At 34.0% G+C, this 27,629-nt stretch overlaps 5 protein-coding genes across 12 annotated transcripts in view; 4 read left to right on the plus strand and 1 right to left on the minus strand.

The window, feature by feature from the left end:
* The window catches only part of LOC105200655 (putative fatty acyl-CoA reductase CG5065), a 104,725-nt gene extending 95,940 nt beyond the window's left edge, over window positions 1-8,785 (plus strand). For all 4 annotated transcript variants that reach the window (XM_011168298.3, XM_011168301.3, XM_011168302.3 and 1 more), the window contains 5 exons: window positions 1,164-1,411; window positions 2,207-2,393; window positions 3,371-3,556; window positions 3,624-3,884; window positions 4,288-8,785. In XM_011168298.3, coding sequence (XP_011166600.1) covers window positions 1,164-1,411; window positions 2,207-2,393; window positions 3,371-3,556; window positions 3,624-3,884; window positions 4,288-4,369 — 964 coding nt within the window. In that variant the 3' untranslated portion in view covers window positions 4,370-8,785. The remainder of the gene's footprint in view (window positions 1-1,163; window positions 1,412-2,206; window positions 2,394-3,370; window positions 3,557-3,623; window positions 3,885-4,287) is intronic.
* A 500-nt stretch (window positions 8,786-9,285) lies between these two features.
* Window positions 9,286-11,119, plus strand: LOC105200652. 2 transcript variants are annotated; one of them, XM_011168294.3, is made up of 3 exons: window positions 9,286-9,661; window positions 9,853-10,484; window positions 10,743-11,119. In XM_011168294.3, exons 1-3 carry the CDS (start codon window positions 9,628-9,630, stop codon window positions 10,953-10,955), a joined length of 879 nt encoding a protein of 292 aa, XP_011166596.1. In that variant the 5' UTR covers window positions 9,286-9,627; the 3' UTR covers window positions 10,956-11,119. The 2 variants fall into 2 exon arrangements, with proteins under 2 accessions (XP_011166596.1, XP_039313858.1); XM_039457924.1 differs by having other exon boundaries at window positions 9,286-10,484.
* A 148-nt stretch (window positions 11,120-11,267) lies between these two features.
* Window positions 11,268-20,335, plus strand: LOC105200650 (N-acetylglucosamine-1-phosphotransferase subunits alpha/beta). Of its 3 annotated transcripts, none has more exons than XR_850985.3 (8): window positions 11,268-11,670; window positions 13,244-13,665; window positions 13,953-14,164; window positions 15,300-16,083; window positions 16,572-16,743; window positions 16,829-17,016; window positions 17,113-17,472; window positions 20,205-20,335. XR_850985.3 is itself a non-coding variant. In XM_011168291.3 (7 exons), the coding sequence occupies exons 1-7, from the start codon at window positions 11,518-11,520 to the stop codon at window positions 17,420-17,422; spliced, it is 2,241 nt and encodes a 746-aa protein (XP_011166593.1). In that variant the 5' UTR covers window positions 11,268-11,517; the 3' UTR covers window positions 17,423-17,612. The 3 variants fall into 3 exon arrangements, 1 of the variants encoding a protein (XP_011166593.1); XR_003268937.2 differs by lacking the exon at window positions 20,205-20,335 and adding an exon at window positions 17,712-17,872; XM_011168291.3 differs by lacking the exon at window positions 20,205-20,335 and having other exon boundaries at window positions 17,113-17,612.
* On the minus strand, window positions 17,811-21,149 carry LOC105200651 (ropporin-1-like protein). 2 transcript variants are annotated; one of them, XM_011168293.3, is made up of 5 exons: window positions 20,679-21,146; window positions 20,248-20,506; window positions 19,051-19,235; window positions 18,778-18,984; window positions 17,811-18,135 (listed from the first exon to the last, which is right to left on the minus strand). In XM_011168293.3, the coding sequence occupies exons 1-5, from the start codon at window positions 20,932-20,934 to the stop codon at window positions 17,981-17,983; spliced, it is 1,062 nt and encodes a 353-aa protein (XP_011166595.2). In that variant the 5' UTR covers window positions 20,935-21,146; the 3' UTR covers window positions 17,811-17,980. The 2 variants fall into 2 exon arrangements, with proteins under 2 accessions (XP_011166595.2, XP_039313857.1); XM_039457923.1 differs by having other exon boundaries at window positions 17,991-18,153; window positions 20,679-21,149.
* Window positions 21,150-21,855: 706 nt separating this feature from the next.
* LOC105200649 (chromatin-remodeling complex ATPase chain Iswi) lies at window positions 21,856-27,603 on the plus strand. The gene has a single exon (XM_011168290.3). It carries the CDS (start codon window positions 23,251-23,253, stop codon window positions 26,275-26,277), a length of 3,027 nt encoding a protein of 1,008 aa, XP_011166592.1. The 5' UTR covers window positions 21,856-23,250; the 3' UTR covers window positions 26,278-27,603.
* Window positions 27,604-27,629: the final 26 nt, after the last annotated feature.

Consider the following 27,629-nt stretch of genomic DNA (forward strand, 5'->3'; position numbering starts at 1 on the left):
ATAATTGAACTGGAAAAAATGTATCACGTTGAAAAATTTAGTTGAGTTAACATTTTTTATTATAAAATATATAAAATAACTCGAATGCACGAAATACTTGAAATAATTGAAAAATAGCAGAATAACAAGAATAACAAAACGTTCGTTAATGTTAAATGTTCGCACAGTCAATGTAGTTCTAATCGATAGCGGGTTAAAAAGCGCTGGCGGCAAAAAGCTTATTATATCAAGCTTTCGATTAATAACGTGTTAAATTATTATTCATACTTGTTCTTCACACATAAAATAAGGTGAGAGTATCATGTAGATATCGACAGACACGTCCGTTTACATGCATTACAATGTTAAGAATGAAAATATAGGGGTCGTGGATACGATCGAAGCGTTTTTCTTCAAGAACGTCGTGTCCGATAAGCGGAACGAAAGGGAACCTAATGACTGAGCTATAAGTGCATTCAGTAAAACGGCTATTTCTTGTCCGCAATCTCTCTTCGACACGATATTCAAATTGCGATCAAATTATATTTTTCATGTAATACACGAATGTGAAAAAATATAATGTGATTTGCATTTTAAGCGACCTAGGTTATTTTTTGATGCAAAAAAATTTTAGAAACCATTTGAGAGCTCACTTTAAATTGTCTATAATAATTTATTTTATAATTTTGTTCTGATTTCTGTCCAGCAAACGGAAATGAATTCAAAATATTTAAAATGGATAGAAATGGAGAAATCGAAAATTTGGATTCGGCACACGACTATACGAATCCATTTCTATCTAATTAAAGTTCAAAAATCTTTGAAACCATTTTAATTCATAAAGTGAGATTGAAATTATGGGATTTTTATTTTTTTTTAATCCAAAAAATTATACGTGTCATATAATTCATTTTAATTCATGAAACGGGATTGAAATAAAGTAATTTTTATTTTTTTAATCTAAGAAGAGTTTTTGCGACTCATCTAATCCATTTTAATTCATGGCATAGGATTGAAATGATTTAATTGTTGTATTTTAATCTAAAATGTATTCAAAGGAATTAAAATGGATTACAAATTTTCAATTCATTTCTTTTTACTGGGTGATGCGATATATTATATTATATTATATAGATTATAGATTATCTAAAGTGTGCTTAATTTATATACTGCTAATGTTACAGTACGGAGGTCAAGCCGCATACGGTGGTCGATATGTGCGAAAACTTGGACGACGAAACGTTAGGAATAATAGAGAAAAGATTAATCGGCGATCATCCGAATACATATACGTTAACTAAAGGCTTAGCGGAGCAGATCGTAATGACTAAAGGAAGAGGTTTACCAATTGCAATTGTACGGCCAAGTATAGTCTGTGCCGCAAACCAAGAACCTTTTCCAGGGTGGATAGACAACGCTTGTGGTATTACAGGTACGATCATAGTTAACTAAATTCGAGTTTATTTGTTAAAAGTATTGAAAGCCAGATATAAAGGTCGTGTTTTATTTTGACAAGTAAGAAAGACGTGTAGCAAACTACAAAATAGAGTAAATAAAATTAAATTTTTATTTAAAGAGATAGGCAATATTTTTCTTTGTTAAAAAAAAAACGCATTTTTAATCATAAGATTGAGATAAAATTATTGTAACAAAAATAAAATTGAAATAATAAACATTATTAGCGTCCTAAATAAATAATCAATAAGATTTGTGCGCGTCTGCGTAGCGTTCAAGGTTTTAATTTCGATAAATTATTTGAAATAAAAGTAAAGTACATCCACCGCTCTGTGATAAACACAAATAATTGACAAACCTATGGACAAGTCTATAGCTAGATCTTAGTGCTGAAATAATGTTTCTTGTTTGATTTTACATATAATTTCTAAATCTTTTGAATTATACGCCATTATTTTTGGTTTCAAACACAGCTTTTAAATTGATTCAGAAAAGTAATCACGGAATTAAGAAAGGGGAATCGTAAAGATAATACTAATATTAGAAAACATTTAAGTATTGTTAAAAAAACGCATTTTAACTGTTCTTAAACATTAAAATAAGCGATTTTTTTAATGAAAAGAAGGAAACTTAATTCATTATTTTTAATACTTTTGAAAATGTTTTCTAAAAAAAATCTTTTTAAAATTTTGCTGATTGGGTCACAAATTAAAATACTTTTATTTTACATTAATATTATCATACATGTACCATGTATTTTATTGTTTGACAGGTATAATGACGGAGATTAGTAGAGGTACTGTTAGAAGTATCGTGTGTGACGCAAATTTAATAGTAGACATTGTACCTGTCGATTTTGTGGTCAATACGTTAATCTGCGCATCTTGGCATAATTTTGTGCAACGTACCGACACAATAAAGATTTATAATTGTACTAGCAGCACAGTGCATCCTATTACGTGAGTATGCAGTAATAAACATAATATAAAGCAATTAAATGAATAAATGCATATTCTATTTATAACTTGAAAAGCATGTAGAGGAGAAGAAGCTTAAGGTATTTTTTCAGAAATTTTCACAAATTTAAAATATGAAATATTTTTAAAAATATTATGAGCATTTATTCACCAGAACATACGAGCAACGTTGCGTTTAGATAAGTTAAAATTATTTAGATAAAGGACAGATAAATTATTTATAAATCTTAGTTGAGATAAAAATGATTTAATTCTAAATTTATTTAGATGAAAGATTAAAAAATTATATATTGTATTATTTAGATTATTTTAAGATAATATCGTTGAACCAAAATATTTTACGATATAAAAATAATAAAAATAGATTTATATTTGTACTTATAAGTCTTTCTCAAAAACAAGAATTATTCAAATCATTCAATTTGACACAAAATGTTTCTTATTTCTCAAAAACAAGAATTTTTCAAATCATTCAATTTGACAAAAAAATGTTTCTCTCTTATTTGCATTTATAAGCAAATAAAAATCAAAGTTGAAGAGTATAGAAAATATATTAAAAAACAGAAGAATTTTTTGGAGAATAAATGAAAATTTTATACGAATAATATGACGAAAATATATAACATTATAACGACTGACAAAGTTCCTTGTAATAGTTTTCGAACCACTTATAGTTTTTTATCATTAGTTCAAAAAAATTCTGTTATTAGAATAAGCTAGTAACTTGAAAATAGAAACTAAGAAGAATACTTTGTACTTGTTGTTCATATTAACTTAGGTAAATTGAAAAAAGCAACACTCTTTTTAAGTACGATAAAGATATATAAATAATATACACATATGTTCTAATAATTTAGATAAAGATAAGATAAAACTATTTCTCCAGTTAGATAATTATCGAAATAATTTTATGTAGATAACAACAGACATTATGTAAATGTATATATATTTCTTATTAGATGGGGTGAATTTGGATATCTTGTCAGAAAACACGCTATAGAAGCTCCATCGAAATATGTGATGTGGTATCCAGGTTTCACATTTAGGACAAACAAATTTATTCACACTATTATTTCGGCTACATTACACTTTTTACCTGCATTCATCGTAGATCTTATATTAAGAGTCCAAGGCTGCGAACCCATGTAAGTCGACTTGATCATACGACAATTTTATTTGTAACAATAAATACGGTACGTCATTTCCTTCTAGAATGTTGAAGCTTACCAAGCGGTTCGAACGCGCCGCCAAAACCGGGGAATTCTTCGCGACGAATGAATGGAAGTTTTATACGGATAACATGACAAAACTAGTGAAATTTGTAAGCACGCAGGAAAGCTGCAAAAGCTTCGACATGAATATTAAAAATATGGATTGGGATATGTATTTACATCAGTACATGTTGGGAATCCGGAAGTACATCCTGAAAGACAGTTTGGACTCGTTAAATAACGCTCGAAGACGATTAGCGAAGTAAGTCTTCTAATTTTATTAAATAATTACCTCATTCCCAACTAATTTATAGAATATCTTCTGCCCTTCCACTAGAAAGATTGAATATAATCACAGCCTTTTTTTTAAAAGATAGATATTCTAAAATATTTTTAAATTTGTATAAAAAATAAAAAATTTTCTAAAAAGTTATAAAATTATACAAAAATTCTGCATAATTTTAAATTTACATAAAAATTCAGAAAAATAAATAAAAAATCCAAGAAAAATTTTTACTAGGTTTATACAATTTTTCTCAGAATTTTAAAATGTCTCATATTTTTTATACATACTTTGAATATTTCATAATTCACATATATAAAAAATTCTGAGAAAAATTGTCATGAAGAATAAGAAATAAATTGATCGTATTCATGTATTACAGGTTGTACTGGATGCACGAGTGCACCAAAATACTCAGTATTGGATTCGCGTTATTAGGAATGATCAAGTGCGCCGGTCGGTGATGTCATCGAGAGTCTCTGAATCTGAATCGCGATCCGCACGATCCATGAAATACCACACAAGTACTGTGAAAGGAAATATTACAAGAAGACGTGAGATTCACGCTTCAAAGATTAAAACTTGAAAACCTTGTCAAGTACTAATACACTAACTAAATTCAATACTATAACGGGAGGAAAATTGTTTTGAAAAATATATTGGATGCAGAGATTAAAATCTGAAAACCTTGTCAAGTACTAATACACTAATTAAATTCAATATTATAACAGGAGGGAAAGTATTTTGAGAAATATATTGAACGCAGGGTGCTATAAATACAGTATAACTTTCATTTAAGAAACATTTCTTTATGCATACTTTACAATATTAAATTAACTTTGCAGAGCTGTTTCGACTTCCTAATCGTATAAGCAACACGTAAAAAACTACGTGTCCGTTTTCAACCGTATAATCAATGTATTCAAAGTCCGTCAAGTGATAGAGTTAGAGACAAGGACTTGCAAATGCTTCTTTGTAAATTTGCATCGAAACATCTCTTCTGCCAATAGAGTATTCATGTTGTCATTATTGCTTCATTAAAGAATAGTAATATTGTGAGCGATTAGATGCAAAATATTTTTGATGGTACGTCAAGAAAATGAAGGTCTGAATTCCTTACCAAATAATCAACAAATATGTTTGTATCTAGTTTATTGCGAACTCTTATGATGTTAAAATATTAAGGTAAATTCCCAAGCGCCCACAAACATATCGAGCTCATCATGTTACGCGCATATGCGCATATGCGAATTAAAGTAATAAAGAATAATATAATACGAAAAAATTAAAGCTTTTAAATATAACGTTACTTGCGAAGACTGAATCAAAAATAATATATTCTAAACTGATATATTCAAAAAAACAGAGGACCTATACTATTGCCTTATTATCAATATCAGAACAAAATTATTTATGCTAATTCAGAGATATTATAATAAACATGATTAAATTAATAAATTATATTTATATCATTCTTAAGAACGGATAAATTTGTTCGTAATGAGAAGGAAAAAGCAGAATATTTTTTAGATTTTCATGTAAAAAATAATTACCATTTATCTTTTTGTGAAACTGAATGAGGAATTATAGATAGATAATTATGATAGAGCAATTGTAACAAATTGTAACAAGAGCTGATTACAGTTTTAGGGTATTTATCAAGGAAAATCGAAATAATCTAAAATTTTTAGGGAATTTTTTTCTTACCCTTGAAAATCATGGATTTTCATAGAATTTTATTAATATTCAGAGAAATGTTTGAAATTTTATTTTTAAATTTTCTTTGTGTTGCTCTATCTCTTTCGCGATGGTTGATTTTTTCTGCGAGGATGGGACAGACGACAACTTTACCCCACTCGGCTGATCGGAATCATGACCATGATAACACAAACGGACGTGAAAGACTCGACCGGAGGACCCTCCTCTGCCTCCAATTTGTCGGCTTTGTTCGACAAGGAATTTGTCTTGAATGTGTCAAGGGTAAATGCTCTAAGGTGATCTACAAATGATCACTGCGACTGTGTCTCTAAATTACTTTCCGCAAGTAAATCTAAAGTCTCAAATTGACTAAAATCTCAAATTGAGGCGGCCCTTCGAGTATGTAGGGAGACGTCTGTTGAGTTATCTACAGCTTATTTAGGTCTCTTAGATTCCAGCGCATAGTCCTTTAACGCTGATATTAGCATCATTGTGAAAGACGTTCTGTCGGAGGCATAGCGCTGTTGGTAAATGCGGATGTTCTGTCTCGCAGATGCCAGGGAATCTCACGGGTGCAGTATGCGTCTGTGGCAGACTCCGGATGTGCTGCGGGTGGCTTATCTTCAGGCGTCTCAAGGACCACGAACATCATTGTTGTTCCAAACGACAACTCGGTGGTAACACTCGTTTCGTCGAAGGATACAAGAGAAGCTCTGCAGAAAGCGATAAAACCATCCGATTTCAACTGGAGAGTTAAAAGCTTAACACTTGCAAAGAATAACGGTGTTCATATAAAAACTCTGTCTGTAGATTTGCAGAAGATGAAAGACTCAATCGAACTAAATCGAGCTGGACTCAAACTTTGAAGGAAAATAAAGTCAATTCTAGGATTCTAATTTAAGGCATACCCTTTGATTGACTTTGTTCCTACTTGATAGACACAAGGCAGGTTCTGTGCGACCCTATAACTCGTCAGCGAAACGGAGACGAAGGGAGACGTCAGCGAAAAGAGCAGTCAGATCCGAGGTATCACAAGATTCTGTCCTCGGATCTCTTCTTTTCGTTCTCTACTTGAAGGATTTTAACTCAATACCATTGCATCACAACTATAATTTTTATGCGGACGATTTGCTCATTTATTTGTGCACGGAACCTAAGTATCTCCCTGAAGCAATCCATCTTGTGAATGAAGACATTAACAGAATAACCAATTGGGCAACCGCCAACAAGCTCGCTCTTAATCCTAGCAAGACGAAGGCCATGGGTATCTCCAGATTCATCAGCGGAATGAACTGAGATGTGTTGCTTCGGATCCAAATCAACGATTCAGTAATTCCTTTTAGTGATACTGTGCAATACCTGGCAGCTCATCTCTCCTGGGAGCAACAAGTCTTTAAAACGTCAGCCAAATCGTATACATCACTCCACCAACTTAAACTCTGTAAACATTTATTACTGCCTCTTCTGAGACAACGGCTTGTTTCGACTTTGATTGCTTCTCCTATTCGATTATTGTTGTAATTGCTCTCATTGACATCTCTGGTGGGCATAATCTTCATCAATAAAGATCCTTGAACTCCTGTGTTTGGTTCATCTTTCAGATGAGACATGAGCAAATCACTTCCTTTTACAAGAGATTAGAGTGGCTGAAAATAAAAGCTATAAGTTTGGATTTTATTGTCTGTCTGGCCCTTTTTCTCCTGCACAAATAAAATCCAAAATAACATCTTTTCCAAATTTGTGGGCAGGGGTGATTGGTCTTTGCGGGATACGAGGACATCTAACAACTCTTTAGTTATGCTGCAGTGTCGCATTGTATTTTATGGGAATTCTTTTGAGTGCTTCGCCGTAGAATTGTGGAATAGCTTCCTTGCCGAATTGCGTCTCGCGCCTTCCCTCGACACATTCAAATGGTCTTACATCTTTTATGCAGAAATGAATGATACTTGCATATTATGTCTATTTTGTATACTCCTAAGCATTTTTAGACTTAATTGTATCAAATACTGTGAAAAACTTCGTATAGAAGTTCAACGCTTGAGGGGACGTAGTAGTCCCAGAACGTTTAATAAATGGCGATTTCTCTTTTTCTTTCTTTCTCTCTCTGTCTCTCTCTCTCTCTCTCTCTCTCTCTCTCTCTTTCTGGCAAAATTTTTTAATCATTTTTTTTTTTAATATCAATAATCGATTAGTAATAAATGTGGTATACACACTCATGTGCATTTAGAAACATTCTTATGTGAATTAAAAATTTTTATAAAAAAATCAATGGCAATAGAAGACAATATATTATTCTAAATTAATGTGATGTGTTCAACTTTATTTTTTTTAACTTTTTATTTAACTTTTTGAATTCTATATTTTTAGTGAATTAGATCCGTGTATTGCGAACAGATCGTTGTATACGATTTAGTTTATGTTATTTTTTCTTAATATTTTGTCAAATTTAATATTTAAAATTTAAATGGTTTTTTTATGATTGTATGATTAAGGATTGAAAAGCGCATCTAAAATAATTCTGTTTCAAAGCTGCATTAAAAAATTCTGTAATTTTACCTGAAATAAAACTTCTGGAAAATCTAGGAATTCTCAGAGAATTCTTTTATAAAATTGAAACAAACGTCTTGAGTTATAGTGAATTTATTACGCTGACAAAATAGTCCAGGGACTAAGCAAATTCTCTTGAAAAGTACCGTGACATACGTTATATTTATATTATGGTGAATAAATATCAATATATTCGCATATATGTATATATTTGTGGTTTGATTTCTATGTAGAACATTAATGTACAACTTTTTTTTTTAAAAAGAGAAGTGTCTTTCGTAATATGTAGTTTATACATATTTGCTACTTTTTCATTTTTATTTGTGACTTGTAACAAAAATACGTATTACGTTAGTAGACAAATTATTGTTGAATAAAAAGAAACTATTCATGCGCAAAATGTGGGATCGACATCATGATTTTTTTATTCTCAAGAATATTTAACGCGTGTCAAGCGAGTACTTAAATTACTTTCTTTGCGTGTCATAAGTAAGCATAGATAAACTAATGGAATACGTTTTATTAAGCAATGTCATAACTATGTTTTTATATACATTAATGTGTATATTGTATACTGTTATCATGTTTCAAACTTGTACAAGACTTGTAATTACATAAGCCATATTTATAATTAACACCTGATTGTTTCATTTATTCGAGGACGTACGTTATAAAGACTTTAAAGTATGTTATTAATAAATAATAGTTTAATTAATAGTCTATGTAGCATGCTTTAATAGTTGAAATGCACACATCTTCCAAAATCCTTGAAATCATTATAAAACTAAGAAAATATGTTCTAATAAAAAGTAACAAAAACGAAAGTCTTCTTCATTATCAAAGTTGCGAATATTACCTTATAAAAGTAACCATCATTATCATTACTGTTTGTGAAAAGTAACTCGTTTTAAGAGCTACGTTTTACTCATAATTACCGTTATTTGTAATTTATTTTAAAAAGTAACAATATATAATTTTTTTATGAAATTTTGATGATTTCTTTTTTTAGAACAGCATGTACTGTCTGTATCACTATTTGAGACAAATTAAATATAATATATTTAATTATCGTATCTAAGTTGCTAGAAAAAAGCATAAATACAAATTTTATTTAAGATAGGGGGTCTGGGTTAGATTATTTATCATGTTATAAATAAGGTATCCGAACCGAATAAGACCCACTTATTTTATTTTTAAAAACTCTTTTGATGAGAATATTAAAATAAACTAAACAAAAATAAAATCTTTATTTCAATTAGAAAAATAAGATACATCCTATACATGTTATATATTATCACTAAGCCTATTGTTTACGTTAGAGAGACGAGATTCAGCGGTCGAATTGAAGTGTACTTCTAATAGCAAGCAAGTCGAAACAATATTTCGCAAAGAGGATGAGCGTATTTTGATATAATAAAAGAGCTCCCAAGCGAAGGAATAACATTAGTAGACGTGTCAGAAGATACGTTGCTTCAAGATGGTGAGCGCTGCTCTTCTCCCGTTCTTCGTAGGTAAGTTAACTGATCAAAAAATCAGCCAACAAATTATTGGAGAAAAATTAAGATCCTGTAGCTAATCCAAAATTGGACATGATACAACTTTGAAAGATCAATTAGAAAGATTAATTTTTATAAATTATTACAGTAAATGATGAGATATTTCAACATTGTACCTGACCAAATGTTTTCTTTATTTTTTTTAGCGGTCGAGTTGTTCAATCCAAACATTTCACAAAGTCATTTTAATCCAGACTATACCTTCAAACTGAATAAAACCACTACAGTATTCAGGGAGCCTCTTCATATTATACAACTTACTGCTACAATCGTATGTCGTTTGTCCGCACAGAACGTGTACGTTACCTGTGTTTTACGTGATATCATGTATGAGTCGTTCTTAAAATACATAACTCTCAATGAGCCAACTTATATCGCAAGAGAGATAATTCCCGACGAAAATAACAAAGACTGGTTTCGAATTAAGTTTAATAACACTGGTGTAGAAAAAATATTGGTGTCTAGAGCTTGTGATAAAAGAGATATTATTAAAGAGATTGCTAGTCAATTTAACATGGGTAACGAACTGAATTTAAGAGAATCGTCTAGATTTTGGGACGATCAATTCGAAGCAAAGGAAACGACACTAGCAGGCCGTTGTAACACCAGATATATGATACGTATGAGAGGAAAAGAGAATGAAAGACAAGACACTCATTTCCGAGTTGTATTTCCAGATATAAACTTCGAAGAGACTAAATATGTAGAAATTGAGAAGATTAGAAGTAAGTGCGAATATTCAAAGGGATTTTTCGATTTCTTGAACGGATTGGAAGTGGTACGTATGCATTTATTACACATCTTTTTTATTCTTATTAGAAACAAAAGAATTAATTGTTGCACATTAGCTTTAATGATTTTCTAATTGGTTCTTTAATGCTTCAACAGTTTCCTATTGCTGAATCTTTTATTCATGTGAATATATTCATCATGTTTTAATCATCTAATAATTTTTTTAATGGAAAATATGTATTGCTACATTCATTTAATGCCATTTGAACTTTTCTACTCAAACTCAATTGTCTTAATCTTGCAGACACAATATAGCCATTCAATGAAAGTGTTTGATGATCAATTTCAAATATCCACTATAATGAATGTGGAATTACCAGCTGACCCATGGAACGAAAAATATAAACGTGTGTTTAAGGAAACAACATTGCTAAATCTAACTAACGTTGAACCTCAACATTCAAACAATCTACGAACTCCTTACAATAATTTCTGGACTGATACATTAAGATTATAATCAAATATAGAATTGTAGTTGTATCTCATCCATTTTTAGACTAGCCACAAAATCTTAATTTCTTCTAAAAAGTATGAAGTATTATGTTGTATAATATGTTATCTTAATTCAAACACCCATGTATTCTAAAAAAAAACTTAGTAAATGATACATTTCATGTGATATTTATGTATGAATTATTTAGCTATTTATTTTAAATTTCTTTGTACCTATTAAATTAGAGTCGAAGCTAGATGATAAAGATATATTTTGTTACGTATTGTTTTCATATTATAAATTATTTTGCTCAGTTATAATGATTTTATCTAAAAATTATCTCGATAAATTATATATGATTCTTTAATCTAGATAAATTAAAATTAAATCATCTTTAATCTAAGCTACATTTACATGTCATTTATCTTATATTTATTTAGATAATTTTAAATTATCTGAACGCAACACTATTTGTTTATTTATAAGTTCTCAACGTTGACCTACAGTGCCCATCAGTGCCCATGATGGCCGTGATGTGCAACAGTGTGTTGGGTTGCACGTTCTCCCCCATCGATCAAATGTAGCGATGCTAATTGCATCTAACGTCTTTATCAATATAATGAGCACATGGAAATTGATACAACGACGGTGTTACGACTTGCTTTCATATAAATACTCATTGCTCGTAATATTGGTGGCGTTTACTTGCATATTCATCGGCATTGTGCACTTTGGAGAGGTTAGAACAGCATTTATTCTCTTTATTGCACGTCTCTTATAAATACGGCCATGTAACAACAAAGGAAAGTTTAAGTATTCTAAACCACTGGTTTTCTGATTGAAATGTCTTGTTCAACATATATGTTACTGACAACATTTTGAATATGTTGAAACACAGATAGCAAAATGCTTGGCAGTATGCCAACAATTCGCCAGCAAATTCGATCATGAATCATGACTGAAGAGAAGATTCCTATTTACTGTGTCCTCTTCAAGCTTAGTTTTTGCCATGCATTAATTTGCCAGCTAATGTAACAACAGAAATGCAGCAGGAATAGAGCATGATATCGTCTGCTCATTTTCTGATATATCTCTAAAGATATTAGAATAACAATAGATGCTTGACTATTGAAAGATTTCTACTAGTATAATGTGCAACAAATGTTTGCAATACATTCTTTTGACAGGTTTTGTTTTCTGAGAATATTTGTACAATTTCCGTTGATATCTTGTTGTACAGTGATTAGAAATAAAAATGGCCTAATTTGACAATAACTTGGGCTGTGTTCAAAAATTCGTTGCCAGTACTGAAAATCTACAGTATATCTAATGTAAACTATAGATTTTTAGTACTGATATGTTTATTGGAACTCAACCATACTAATTGTAAGTAAATTATGATAAATTACTCGGTAATATTTTGAAAAGCTGGTCACATGGTAATTTAAAAATTTAGAAATTTTAGAAATAAAAATTTTTTATACAAAGCTTAAAAGCAGCATTTAATCTTTAATATTAGTAAAACATTTTATTTATTTTTTATTATCCATAAAATATTTTAATGCTGTATATTTATGTTACATATAGCATATTATAGTAATTAGGAAACTAATTATGTAGTAATTAATAAAACTTCAAATAAAATTTTGTTATTAGAATTTTCAAAACAAAAGCGAAAAGATACAGTATAATCTTTTAATTCATATTTTTTACATCATTATACTTACAGACTTATGACATCTTTATTACCTTAATGTTTTAGTGATACCTGTGGTAATTGAAAAATTTGAATACATGAAATAAAAAAATCAAAAACACTCAAATTTACAGTATTGTATATAGAAAACGAAATAAACTTTCTGTAATTGTACTGTACTGTAGGAATATTTAACAAAAATATAGAATAACTTTAAATAATAAAATAAACAACTTTTAAAATGCAAATAAAAATTAAGAATTATGTAAAAAAATTTCAGTCTACATGTTCTCTAATTCTTGTTTATTGTGTGATTCATTGTCAGAAACAAAATTGATTGTGTGACCATCATTCATAATAGTAATGGTTGCAAAGTCTCATCATTAGAGATGAAGAGTTACAGAAAACTGGTTTCATCAATTAGAAAGTACAGTTGATAAGAATATATAAAAATATTATGTCTTATGAATTAGTGCGGAAAATAATTATAGTTTATTTGCATGTAAAACTGTCAAGCACAATGAATTTAACCAAAATTAACAATAAATTACCATTTTACAGTAATTTTATCATAAGTAATTGTTATATTAAATCTAACACAATTTTACATTTCTAGGTATGGTTGATATGGAGCAAAGAAAAGTACGAGGCGGTTTTTCACTCCTTCAACGACAATATTCTGGGAAAATCCTTTCAAAAGAAATTGTGCCAACACGTACCCATAGACGTAGTTTATACATGGGTAAACGGATCCGATCCAGTGTTCTTAGAAAGCCTCCAGAGGCACGTCCCTGTTGTGGATCTCGGTGCCGCCGCCTCGAGATTCAGTGACAAAGACGAGTTGCGCTACTCGTTGCGATCGTTGGAGATGTATGCGCCTTGGGTGAGGCACGTTTACATCGTTACCAACGGCCAAATACCGAGTTGGCTTGATATGGATAATCCTCGGATGACTCTTGTCACTCACGAAGATATCTTTCTGAATAAAAGTGATTTGCCAACTTTTTCTAGTCCTGCTATTGAAAGTCATATTCATAGGTGCTTGGAAATATGAAATATATAGGGTCACTGCCACCAATCGTTGAACAATTGCCAGTAAACGATCGTTTAAGAAATATATCTCTTCTTGCTTTAAAAAATTTTCTAATCTTATCTGTAGTAAAATTTTTGAAGAAAATCGAGGAATTTTTTACAGAATTTGTGTAAATACCCTGATATAATTATATTAAATTGTTTTTATTTGTTCATTGATTGACACAGTATCCCTATTATGTATAATAACGGCGCCGTTTTTTGACACACAACTAATATCTTTATTCTTCCAGGATACCTGGTGTTTCTGACAAATTTTTATATTTTAATGACGACGTAATGTTAGGTACCGAAGTGTGGCCAGAGGATTTCATAACTCAAGCAAATGGACAAAAGGTGTACCTGGCGTGGTGGGTTCCTGACTGTTCCGAGATCTGTCCATGGGCGTGGGTCGGCGACGGATCGTGCGATCACGCTTGTAACACAACATTGTGCGAATTTGATGGTGACTAAATTTTTTTAAAATCATAGGGTCATCACACCAGTCAATGAAGTAAAATCAATTTTAATATGATTATATTTTTATGTAAAAAATGATATTTTAAATAATATAATCAAATCTATATGAAAATTAGATCGAAAAAATATCAATTTAAAATTTATTAGAGGTGAATCAAGCATTTGTGAAGTAGAGTTGAACTGAATCAAATATGAAATTTTCATGTCAAATCGAATCTCTGATTCAAATACGAATTGAATTCGAATCAAATTTTTTCGAATTTACATTATATGCCAATTTAAACGTAATAAAATATTTTCAATGACGTAGTAGATTCTTTTATAAACAAGAAAATTAATTACAAGAATTTTAGAAAATAATTAGAAAAAATAATTAAACAAAAATTTATAATAATTATTATACAATAAGTAGAGTATTTATACTAATAAATGCATTGGATATCGTACAAATTACATTTACTATTGAAGTAATATGCCAATGCACTTCGTTAGAAGTCATTTTTCAACTTTTGGTTTATAAAATCATGATGCAAACCCATGAAATATTAAAATAATTTTATGAACATGATTGTCCATCGTGTACACAAATTTTTTAATAAGATTTAGAAACGGTAAAAAAGTTTTAAAAATCTATAAATGAGTTGACATGAGAATTGGTATACGCTGATACAAAATTTGTTGCTCCGAAGAATAAATGAAACATTCAAAATAAGCGATAATTGAATTTATTGATGATTTGAGTTATTTAGCGGTCTTTAATTTTCGAACTATTTTAATTTCAATCTTTCAGTTTCAAAAACGAATTTAATTCATTGTCATTCAATTTGATTTGAATTTGAAGTATTCGTACACCTCTATAATTTTATTCTTAATCTTAAGGCTTATTATTTTAATATTTATTATTTAATATTTATTATTTAATATTTTTATGTAATTATATTTTATATTATTTATATTATTATATTATACTTAGCTATATTTTTTTATATTATTTCAATATTTTTTATAGGCAATTATTAGTAATTGTTCAGCGACTGGGGCAATGACCCTACACGCGAATATATGTTTTTTTTATATAATGTCTGAAAAACATATTGAGTGTTTTGATGATAATTGTATAGGCGGAGACTGTCAAACGACTGATGTCCCTATAGATAGCGAGGTAATGGAAGGAGAAGACGATTATCCATATAAGTACCTGCACGATTATCATGAAAACAATTACGACGACCTCAAACTATTAAGCATCTTGCGCAAGAAAAACATCGTTCGTCCATCACGAAAGGACGCGCTAATATCCACAGTTCAAACATTATATACGTATAATCTCAGTACTATTTCTAAGCCAATCCGTACAATTAGCAATCTTGGAAATAGCAGTTTTAGGAAATTACAAGCACAAAGTATAAAATTTGACGGTGAAGATTATAAATTTGCAAAGGATTTTGTAAAACCTGCATACTCCAAATTGTCACACATAAACACCTCGAACAAAACTGCATATCGTATCAAACTTTTGAAACGTTACCGCAATATCATGAATGCGGCACAATCGAACAATTCTGTTAAGTTCGATAAGATCGCATATCCCAATCAATGGAAACGTAATGCACGAGGATTGGACACTTACGCGGAGTCTTTGCTATACGTTAACAAAATATATAACACTGCTTACGGCCTCGAACGGAGGAGAGTGCCAGCGCACATGCCGCATTTGATAGACAAGTGGATCGTGAATAGCATGCAAGAAAAGTTCGAGTTTGAATTTAAGAAAACCTCTAGTCACAAAATGAGAGATCCCGAGGACATGCAATTCGCATTTTCTTACTTCTACTTTTTATCCAGTGAAAAACGAAGTGTACTCATCGAGGAGATGTTTGATATGTTTGATACTGATAAATCACGGTAAGAATAACATGCAATGTACCCATAAATGCTAAATTGTATGCTTAAAGAAAAAATTGTGTCAGCAATTATAAATTTGTGAACAAATAGCACCTTAACTATTGTATTACAAAGTTGCAATAAAAACAATAATAAATTATATGAACTAAGATAATAGAGTAATATTAGCCATTTGTAGTAAAATAATTGAATGAATTATAGAAAAATTGTAATGTAAATATAGATGATGAAAAAATTGATCGTATTTACAGTAAAGTCTATTTAATTGTGTAATTGTAGTTGAAGTGTTATTTCACTATAAACATTTGCACAAATATTGTTGCCATAGTGATATTAAAACTTTAGGTGCAATAAATATAAAATAATTTATTCAACTATGTTATATTAATTCTACATATAAAATTTGTATTGTCACTTTTCTAATTCCTACCACTATGAATTTTTCTCTGAATGTAGTGACTAAAGTTACAAATCGATGTTTTTTCTAGGACTTGGTCGGACAGGGAAATAAGGACGCTCTTGTCCCGATTATATCCGTTGCCGCTTGATTACAATCTAGTCATGGAATTCGAAAATGAGATAATAAATTGTTCGCATCGTCTAAATCTACCGGAGATCGTTGACGTTCCACCAGGAGAAAGATATCTGGACTCTACTCTCGTAAGTATATTGGCATTTTGTGTTCGATAATAATACTCGATGCAATAACGGATTAAAAAATTGCAATCATTTTTGTTTTTCACAGCCGGTAGTTTCTAAAGAATTGATACTGAACTGCGAATCAGTTTTTAGAAGACTGCAATCAAAATTCGGCACAAGTAGCCGATATCCGCATGAGATTATAAAAGCCGGCAAAAATGAAATTTTCGAGATGTTGACCAGCAATGTTTCTCTAACGGTACAATTGCTGGATGAAATTAGGAGGGATCCCAAGTATGTTATTATATTACATCTACATATTATATATATTTTTCTATTTCTCTTAGATACATATAGGAACGATTTACATGTGTATTAACACGCTTTCAGGAAGTTCATTTGTTTGAACGATGACATGGATCCAATTCGACATTCGGAAAACGAGATTGTTCGCGCTTTGTTAAACGATTTTTATCGTTCGTTGTATCCGCTGCGAAGCACCTTCGAATTGCCGTCGCAATATCGAAATCGTTTCTCCCACTTACACGAACTTCTCGAATGGAGAGCGAATCGTGCAAAAGCTAGAAATTTATTACTGTGCCTTCTAGCGTTGCTCCTTACGTTTACGTTCTATCACGTACTCTACCATCACATGCGTAGGATGTGCAGAACTCGAGAATTATCTACGTTTCTTGTGTGAATCATCCATAATCGAAATCAGCATAGAGTTATATGATGGAACTAATAATGGTAATTATCGAAGTCATAAATTTTAAATTAAGTGATAGCTTATAATTTAATTTGAACTATAATTAAAGAATTTAATATGAACTATAATTTATCATATATATATATATATATATATATATATATATATATATATATATATATATATAATTTATAAATTACAATTTAATTTATAATTCATTTATAAATTAAATTATAACTTATAATTTATGAAAGCAGAAATTTATAAGTTATAAATTAAGTTTCAGAAAATTCGTTACAAAAGATCTGTTCCTTAAGAATTATTTTGATTCGACACTTTCTAAAATTAGATAATGATATTCCTGTGATACAATAAACGCTTTTTTGTAATTACATTTTAATAAAAGAATCGATTATATGTATAATAGAATATTGAATCAAAGATATGCAAATAATACTTGTGTCTGAAAGTCGAAGCTCTTAGTCCTACGAGTTATTAATACATGTTTCATGACGGCGTTCTTTGTATTCATTATTAAATAACGATGCGCTATCGCAACTTTGACGTCGATCGTTCATGTAAAGGTGGACAGTTCGTGTGTCGGATATTTCGCGGTCCAACCATACCCTCTTGCAACCTTGCGCATTCGAGCATCCACGCCGTTACGTTTGCAACTCGTTCGGCCGATAAACGAGATCCTATACCTACGTTTCAATTTTAGACTTCAATGAACAAATCAGTGGATAATTATTAACTGTTTGAACAACATGCGGCGCGATCGCGCTTCTCACTTCTCATACAACACAGAAACTTGCAGCAATATTGCAAAGGTATCGCTAAGATTTGTTTGTAATATTACTTCAGCAATGCTGCAACAATGTTTCAAGTATATTATGAAATATTTCTAAAGACGAACGTTTGACTATTGCTGCGACAATGTTGCAATTAGGATTTTAACTGGTCGCCTCAATAAGGATATTCCACGTCTATGTTCATACTACACTTTCAAATATCAGTGTGTAGTATGAACATAGACGTGGAATATCCTTATTGAGGCGGCCATAGTTAAAATCCCAATATTTTGCAATATTTTTGTTGAAATTTCACATCAAAAGGCAATAAACATAGTGATAATGATTAGCTTCTATCATCATTTTAATGAACCTGATTCGGGAAGCTCAAAGTGTTTTTTTTTTCAATTTATTAAATATAGATAAAAAAGTAGATTTTCAGGTACATCCTTGGCATGTTAAAGGAGAGACGCAAACGTGCCGCAATTTTTGTACAAATTTTTACGACCACCTTTAACACTCAAACGGTTAAGATATAAAGGAATGCTTGTTTACCTGGCACATTTGGACAGCACATAATTTTCATATGCTTTTTTACTCCAGAAGATAAACTTCCATCGCTGTTGGAGTCTTTCACCCCACAGAATTTTTTACCGATCGTATTTTTGCTATCGTCTTTTTGACTCAAAGATTCGCTTTCTTTATAATTAGTAGTTTCTCTTTCAAGTGAACTGTTCTCCATCGGCTCCATCGACAAATCGGCTGTAAAAAGAGGAATTTATTTGAATTTAAAGCTCTCGACGAGCGCGACCTGCTTAAGAAACATACTTTTCGATAGATCAACCTCATCCTTAGATATCAATTCCGAATCTAAATTAATATCCACGTCAGTGTCTTGACTATTTATGGAGCAGGTACGATCGACAGAACTCTCTTTGCACGCGGTGCGCTCCGTTGTGTCTTGATCCATTGTATCTTTCTCTTTGTCGTCGCATGCGAGTCCCGCTAAGTATCTATTTGTTTCAGAAATTAGTCAATCAAGTCGCAGTAAAGGAAAATGGATTGAAAAAGAATCATTTTAATGTTCGCGAATACATACTTCTTAAAATCTGAATCTATTTCAAAACTCAATGGTTTTGTATCTATAAGAATTGAATATGAAGTACATTTTCCGTAACTTTCAATTCGGAAATAAATTCAGTTTAAAAAAAAAATTAAATCATGAATACTGTTTAAGGCAAAATTCTGAAAGTGCAGTTTTTTCAATCCAATTGAATCTAAAAAAAGTTTTTATTTAAAAATGAATCATGAATACTACTCGATCAATTTAAAATTGTGAATAAGAAATGTGTTGTTTCAATCCATTTGAAAAAAGTTTTTATTTCAAAATATGTATCATTTTTTGAAATTATTGGATCTATTTTAGCCCTTCAGAAGCATTCACAGCTCTATTCATATTATCGAATAGAAATGTATTCATTTTTACGAAGTTTAATCCATTTCCAACTATTTTCTATGTAAAATACACATTTAAATGGATTCAAATGGATTAAAATTTTCAATCAATTTTAATTCATTTTTGTTTACTGGGATCGTAATCAATGAACGCTATTCTATGATAGCTTCTGAAGTGAACGAAAATAAATTCAAACGAATTGAATTTAATAATTCATTTTAATTTATTCGAGCTTACGCTTTAGAGTTCCGGAGTATTTTTAAATTCAAATGAATTCAAATTGATTGAAATACGAAATACGCTATTCATCATTTTGAATTCGAATGTATTCATGTTCCCATTATGTTATTTTTGGATTTCAACGAATTGAAATACGAAATGAGCTGTTCATTCTTTTGAATTCAAATAGATTCATATCCATATCATATTACTTTTGGCTTCAAATATATTCGAAGAATCTGAAGCGCGAATTCGAAAATGTCGAAGAATTTATTTCTATCCATTTCAATTCTTTTTTGTTGGATAGGAAGAGCTAGAAAATGACTCTAGCATCACTACGTCGAACTTACTCGTATATTTCTATAAACAATGTGAGTGGGATCATCGCAGATCCACCGTCTGGCTCGTGGCTGAATAACTGACAGACCATGATCATCGTCTCAGTAAGATTGGCACCGAGCAGGCCCACCGCTATGGCGAGGAACTTCTTCACCTGGCAGGTGCGACGGAATTCCCCGATTGTGAGGATCGTGTCGAGGTCTCTGCGATCCAGGCAAAGGCAGTCCCAGTGACGCGAGATTATCTCGACCGGTAGTGTCTTGTTGTAATCTGGAAAGGATTACCGTAACAGGAAAACCTTGAGATTGAGATCAACTTCTATCTCCTCAACAAACACAGATGTAACTATTATATAACATATACGTAAATGTAACGGTTTTACGATCTATGTTATATAACAGTTACATTCGTAGTTTTCTGTATTTACGAATTATTGCCGTACTTCCAAATTGCCGCAACAGTACCCTGAGGAAGCCTAGGGTCAAGCCGGAGGTCGTGCTCGGTGGTGGATACTCAAGCCGCGACTTGACTGGCGGCTCCTCGCCATCGGCTAACGCGCGGAAGTATGAACCAGACCACTTGAGCAGATCATAAGGCTGCGTACGTATCGCGGCTTTGCAGAACTGTTTCAGGATCATCGGCAACCTGGCCGGCACCGCGATTTCCCGCCCGAGCGACGGTTGCTCGACGAACGCCATCCTTGCAACAGCGTCGTCGTCCACTGTTCAACTCGATTCGGCTCGGTCGATTGTTGTGATCCCGCGGTGCTCCCCGTCGTCTGGGAAACGGAAACTCTCCTCGACGACGCTTTTGTACGCGCTAGCACGCAAAGTACTCCAAGAAGGATTTTAATTATAGAGATAAGTTTAGTTTTTTTAATTTATGGGATCACTGTGATAAAAATTTTTCATTTAACTTTTCTAAATTTTCGTAAAAATTTTATAATTTTTCCAAATTTTCTATAATTTTATTTGAACAAAATTACTCTTAAAAAAAGTAAAATAGACACCAAATGTGCTCCTCGAAAAAAAAAACTGTCGTATCAAAAAACCGAAATATTTTAATTTTTTTTTTAATAAAATTGAAGTAGTCGGTTTGTAAATCTATTCAAGGATTTTTAATTTTTCAAAATCCTTGAATAGATTTAATTTAAAAAATTTCCGAGTTTTTTTATAGGAATTGGAACATTTTTCAGAGATGTTAAGAAGGTCTATAGCTTTTTTAAATTTTATATATATGAATTCTGAAAAATACTTTAGTATTTCTAAGATTTTTTTATTTTATTATACAATTTCTGATAAAATTTTAAATATTTTTTAGAAATTGTAGGATGAGGAATCTTAATTTATATTTTAGAATTTATATAAAGAATTCTTGAAAAGATATGTAGATAGATACATTCTCAACATTTTTGAAGTGTTTTAATTTATACAAAAAAATCTGAGAAATTTGCTAAAAAATCTAAAGTCCCTGAATAGAATTATTTGTAGAAATTTAACTTTCTTTCTGTGATTCTGGTCACGGTGTTAGTCCAACAAAAAAAATTGAAACTTTTTGTATAAAATTTCAAGATAAACAACTTTTATCCTAAATATTTTTTTGTATGTGCATCCGTTTTCGAGAAATTCAACAAAAATGTTTTTTTTTCTTTTTTTTTAGATAGTTTTACCTCTAATTAAGCAACAGGGATAAAAGAGCAAATTGTTTAGTACGATGATTAGAGAACCATTCTGTAATTCTAATTTAAAATCTCATTGCAATATTATCAAAGAAGTTTTTTAACTTTTTGTATCTAATGTGCTTGAGCAATATTGAAAATTTGATTATTTTGACTTCCGTATCTCCAAATCTATCCTAGCTGGCTTTATGCTCAACTTAAATTTTTTTAAATTATTATATATAATTATATAACCATATAATTATTATACCACATTAATGTGTTCTATATAACATCACAAATAGCGTACAATTCGATTTGAATTTCGAGGGTCAAAATTAAATGAGCGAAATGCCCTCTTTAATCGTAGTCAATTGTGTTTCAAGTGCATGAAGTGTAACATAGTGCAGTTACAAACTATCTTTTTGTAAAAGTTTATTGTCTTTAATTAAAGTTTTCATGCATAAACATGATTTGGAGCAAACATTGATAATAGCGCTTATCAATGTGCGTTGCGTAAACACATGAAGCCTAATTGATTTCAACATTTACGATTGCGTGCGCACAGTGATCTGGTCGCAATCATTTCAATACAGTCATCTTAAAATCGCGGGTTTTTCCGACGCATGCACGCCATTGTCCCTTTTATATGCGTGCGTAAATGCGCGCAGCTGCTCACGTGACTGCATTGACAGGTTTGTGCCAAGGGGATGATGAGCCCAAAATTATTTCTCACCACTAGATATTATGTTATTTTTCATTCTGATAATAATTATCTTTTATGTTTTTTCTATTTTTTTTCTAGCTAAACTCTTTTAAATAATTATCTAGATTAAAATAAAATAAGTTACATGTAAATGAATCTTTGATAAACATAAGTATCTATTTAGCTAGATTAATTTTTAGATAATACCGAGATTTTTAGCTTTTTAACTATTCAGCCTCGATTATTTAATTAATCAAAAATCTTTATTCCATTTTTGACAATTTCCACTTCGCGCTCGTGTGACCGGGCCTTGCGCTACCACTTATCGACATGCTCAAGTACACCCTTGCACACCTGTGCTGCCGCGCATGCGTGGGGAATCCGGTACAACATGGCGTCAATGGCGAGGGACGGCGGTGTTTGACGCGGTGCGTGCGGTACGGTTAACTTGTTGTCGATGCATCGGCAACAACCGTAATTGGCCAACGAAACGGTCGTCAACGATACGTATACGAGCGGAACGTGCGGTCCGTGCATGACACGGGCACTCGAGACGTGAGTACTACGCGATCGGCGAGGATTTAGAGGAGACAAACGAACTGTACGCGTAGAGAGATAGAAAGAGAGAGGAGAGACCGCGGCGGGGGCAAGATGTCCAAGCCGGACGAGAACGCGGACACCGGCGACACCGGGGACAACTCAAATGGGTCCTCGGCGGAGACCACGTCGTCGAGGGGCGGCGATTTCGAGACGAAGCTCGAGACGGATCGAAGCAAGCGATTCGACTACCTGCTGAAGCAGACCGAGATATTCTCGCACTTCATGACGAATAATCAGAAGGACAAGGCCAGCAGTCCGTTGAAAATTAAAGCCGGCAGGCCCAGGAAGCAGCCGGAGAACCCCGTCAAGACGGACACCGGCGACCATCGGCATCGCAAGACCGAGCAGGAGGAGGACGAGGAGTTGCTGGCGGAGAGCAACGCGAGCGTCGCCCCTACCACGCGCTTCGAGTCGTCCCCACATTACATCAAGTCCGGTGAGTTGCGCGACTACCAGATACGCGGCCTGAATTGGATGATATCGCTCTACGAGCACGGCATAAACGGTATTTTGGCGGATGAGATGGGTCTCGGCAAGACTCTGCAGACCATCTCTCTGCTGGGGTACATGAAGCACTTTCGAAATATACCTGGACCTCACATTGTCATTGTGCCGAAGTCAACGCTGGCCAATTGGATGAACGAGTTCAAGAAGTGGTGCCCGAGCCTCAGGGCTGTCTGCCTGATCGGTGACGCAGAGACCAGGAACACCTTCATCAGGGATGTGATGATGCCCGGCGAGTGGGACGTGTGCGTGACGTCGTATGAGATGGTGATCAAGGAGAAATCCGTATTCAAAAAGTTCAACTGGCGCTACATGGTGATAGACGAGGCCCACAGGATAAAGAATGAGAAGTCCAAGCTGTCCGAGATCCTAAGGGAGTTTAAGACCACCAATCGGCTCCTCCTGACGGGCACGCCGCTTCAAAACAATCTCCACGAGCTGTGGTCCTTGCTGAACTTCCTTCTACCAGATGTATTCAACAGCTCCGACGACTTTGACTCGTGGTTTAACACAAACAGCTTTTTAGGTGACAATTCTTTAGTCGAGAGATTACACGCCGTCCTGAGACCGTTCCTCCTGAGACGCTTGAAGTCCGAGGTGGAGAAGGGGCTCAAACCCAAAAAGGAGATCAAGGTGTACATTGGTTTGAGCAAGATGCAGAGGGAATGGTATACCAAAGTGCTGATGAAGGATATAGATATCGTGAATGGCGCGGGGAAGATTGAGAAGATGAGGCTGCAGAACATTTTGATGCAGCTGCGTAAGTGCTGCAACCATCCGTACTTGTTCGACGGCGCCGAACCCGGGCCGCCGTACACCACCGACGAGCATCTCGTTTACAACTGTGGTAAAATGGTGATACTCGATAAGCTGTTGCCAAAATTGCAGCAGCAAGAGTCTCGAGTTTTGATTTTCAGCCAAATGACGAGAATGCTGGATATTCTGGAGGACTACTGTCACTGGCGATGCTTCCAGTACTGTCGACTGGACGGCAACACCGCTCATGAGGACCGGCAACGGCAGATAAACGAATACAACGCGCCTGGTAGCGAAAAATTCATCTTTATGCTGTCGACTCGTGCCGGCGGGCTGGGTATCAATCTGGCGACTGCCGACGTGGTGATCATCTATGATTCCGACTGGAATCCGCAAATGGATCTGCAAGCGATGGATCGCGCGCATCGTATAGGCCAGCAGAAACAGGTGAGAGTGTTTAGGTTCATCACGGAGAACACGGTGGAGGAAAAGATCGTCGAGCGGGCCGAGGTCAAGCTGCGCCTGGACAAGCTCGTTATCCAGCAGGGACGGCTGGTCGACGCCAAGCAGCAGGCGTTGAACAAGGACGAGATGTTAAACATGATTAGGCACGGCGCGAACGAGGTGTTTGCGTCCAAGGACAGCGCTATCACCGACGAGGATATCGACACGATATTGCAGAAAGGCGAGGCCAAAACGGAGGAGATGAAGCAGAAGCTCGAGAGCCTCGGGGAGTCTTCGTTACGCAATTTCACCGTCGACGCGCCGACGGATTCCGTATACCAGTTCGAGGGCGAGGATTATCGCGAGAAGCAGAAGATCCTTGGAATAGGCAACTGGATCGAGCCGCCCAAACGCGAGCGTAAAGCCAATTATGCCGTCGACGCGTATTTCAGAGAGGCTCTAAGAGTGTCGGAGCCGAAGGCGCCGAAAGCACCGAGGCCGCCGAAGCAACCCATAGTGCAAGACTTCCAGTTCTTCCCGCCGCGACTTTTCGAGCTGCTGGATCAAGAGATTTATTATTTCAGACAAACAGTCGGCTACAAGGTCCCGAAGAATCCTGAGCTCGGATCGGACGCCGCCCGAATCCAGAAGGATGAGCAGCGCAAGATCGACGACGCCCAGCCACTTACCGACGACGAGATCGCCGAGAAGGAGAAGCTGCTGCTCCAGGGCTTCACCAACTGGACCAAGCGGGACTTCAATCAGTTCATCAAGGCGAACGAGAAGTACGGTCGCGACGACATTGAGAACATAGCGAAAGAAGTCGAAGGGAAAACACCGGAGGAAGTGATGGAATACTCGGCCGTTTTCTGGGAGCGTTGCCACGAGCTCCAGGACATAGATCGCGTGATGGCGCAGATCGAGCGCGGCGAGGCCAAGATACAGAGACGTGCCGGCATTAAGAAGGCCCTGGACGCGAAGATGGCCAGATACCGGGCGCCCTTCCACCAGCTCAGGATAGCCTACGGAACGAACAAGGGCAAGAATTACACCGAGGAGGAGGACAGGTTTCTCGTCTGCATGTTGCACAAGCTCGGTTTCGACAAGGAGAACGTGTACGAGGAGCTGCGCGCCACGGTAAGGTCAGCGCCGCAGTTTCGCTTCGACTGGTTCGTCAAGTCCCGCACCGCGTTGGAGCTGCAACGTCGCTGCAACACCTTGATAACTCTAATTGAACGCGAGAATCAGGAGCTCGAGGAGCGCGAAAGACAGGAGAGGAGAAAGAAGGGCAGTAATCTAGGAACGAAACCTTCGTCGAAGCGAAAGGAAAATCTGCAGCCGCCCCAGGACAAGCCACGGAAAAAAAAGAAGTAAATGACCGAGTGCATCGAGCGAATCTGCCTCCCACCTCACTCCTTCCCCTCCTCCGAACTCTTTAGAACATTTCTCACGATTCTCGCGCATTAAATACGACTGAAATACGGACCATGGGTATTCACGCAAGGCACTCTTTTCTACATTACAAATTAAACTTCATCCTTACCGCGGACGTACTCCATGTGTGTGACTCCAGACCTACCACTGCATATTCCATATACGAGATACATTCTTAGGTAATGACTGCCAAGTTCATCAGGCCTCATCGTTTTGTAGCGACACAGACTTTAGATCGTTTACCATTAATTGATCTCGAAACATGTATTCGCGTAACCGCGAAACTAGGTTAATTTTGTTGACGATGCAGAATCGTCAGATACTTACGCCGCAATACTTCCCGATGGACTTGGGCAGAACTCAACGTTGCGAGTGTTTTTCACGTGCTCACGGATGCCTGATTATGAAATGCGAGAAAGAGAACGAAAGAGAAGCGTAAGAAAAAGTACACTATTTATTTCACTGGATCTATCAAACTGTAAGTTGTTATTAAAATTCTTTTCCCTTGTCGCTTTGACAGACTCAGAAATCAACATCGTCCTAAATGTAAATTGGTCAAATTAAGATGTTCATATCATTTTTGTTAATTTGAATCGTGTACTAACTTATAGCCTATATATTATGCATTATGTGTTGCAACAAAATTTTTTTTTATAATCCTAAAAAAAATAAAAAAAAACAATTAAAATTAGTTCAGGATTCTCGAAATTTAAAACAATTAGTAATTGGAAATTAGGCTTATGAGAGTCAGCTCGGGTAAAAGTGCGTAATCGTATTAATATTATACAAATTATTTATTCATCTTTAAATTACGTTTGTTCACTTGTAATTTAAAGATGAATAAATAATTTGCATAATATTAATACGATTGCGCACTTTTACCTGCGCGGATTCTCATTAGCGTAATTTCCAATTACTAATTGTTTACAAAAAAAATCTCAAAGTATTATTGCGATATGATATATAAATGGTATATGCTGATCTATTTTATAGCCAAAAGTTACTCCGTAATACGTATTCGGAGCGGTATTCTTCCACGTTAGTCTCGAGCGCTGTCACGGGCGTAGTTTCAATGAGGAAAATTGCTGCTCCATTTGAAAATTTGCAGCTTTTTTATACGCGTTGAATCCCGAATAGCGTTTGTAACAGTAATGTGTACACTTAGGTAATTTTATATTTAAGTTTACATACACAAATCGTACATCAGACAAGAATTTGCAAGAAAATTACATTTAGAACATTGATAATAAATCTTACTATTACGGATGAAGGATGTTTTATTTCAACTGCCA

The sequence above is a fragment of the Solenopsis invicta genome, chromosome 15 (genome assembly GCF_016802725.1).
Source record: "Solenopsis invicta isolate M01_SB chromosome 15, UNIL_Sinv_3.0, whole genome shotgun sequence".
NCBI lineage: Eukaryota > Metazoa > Arthropoda > Insecta > Hymenoptera > Formicidae > Solenopsis > Solenopsis invicta.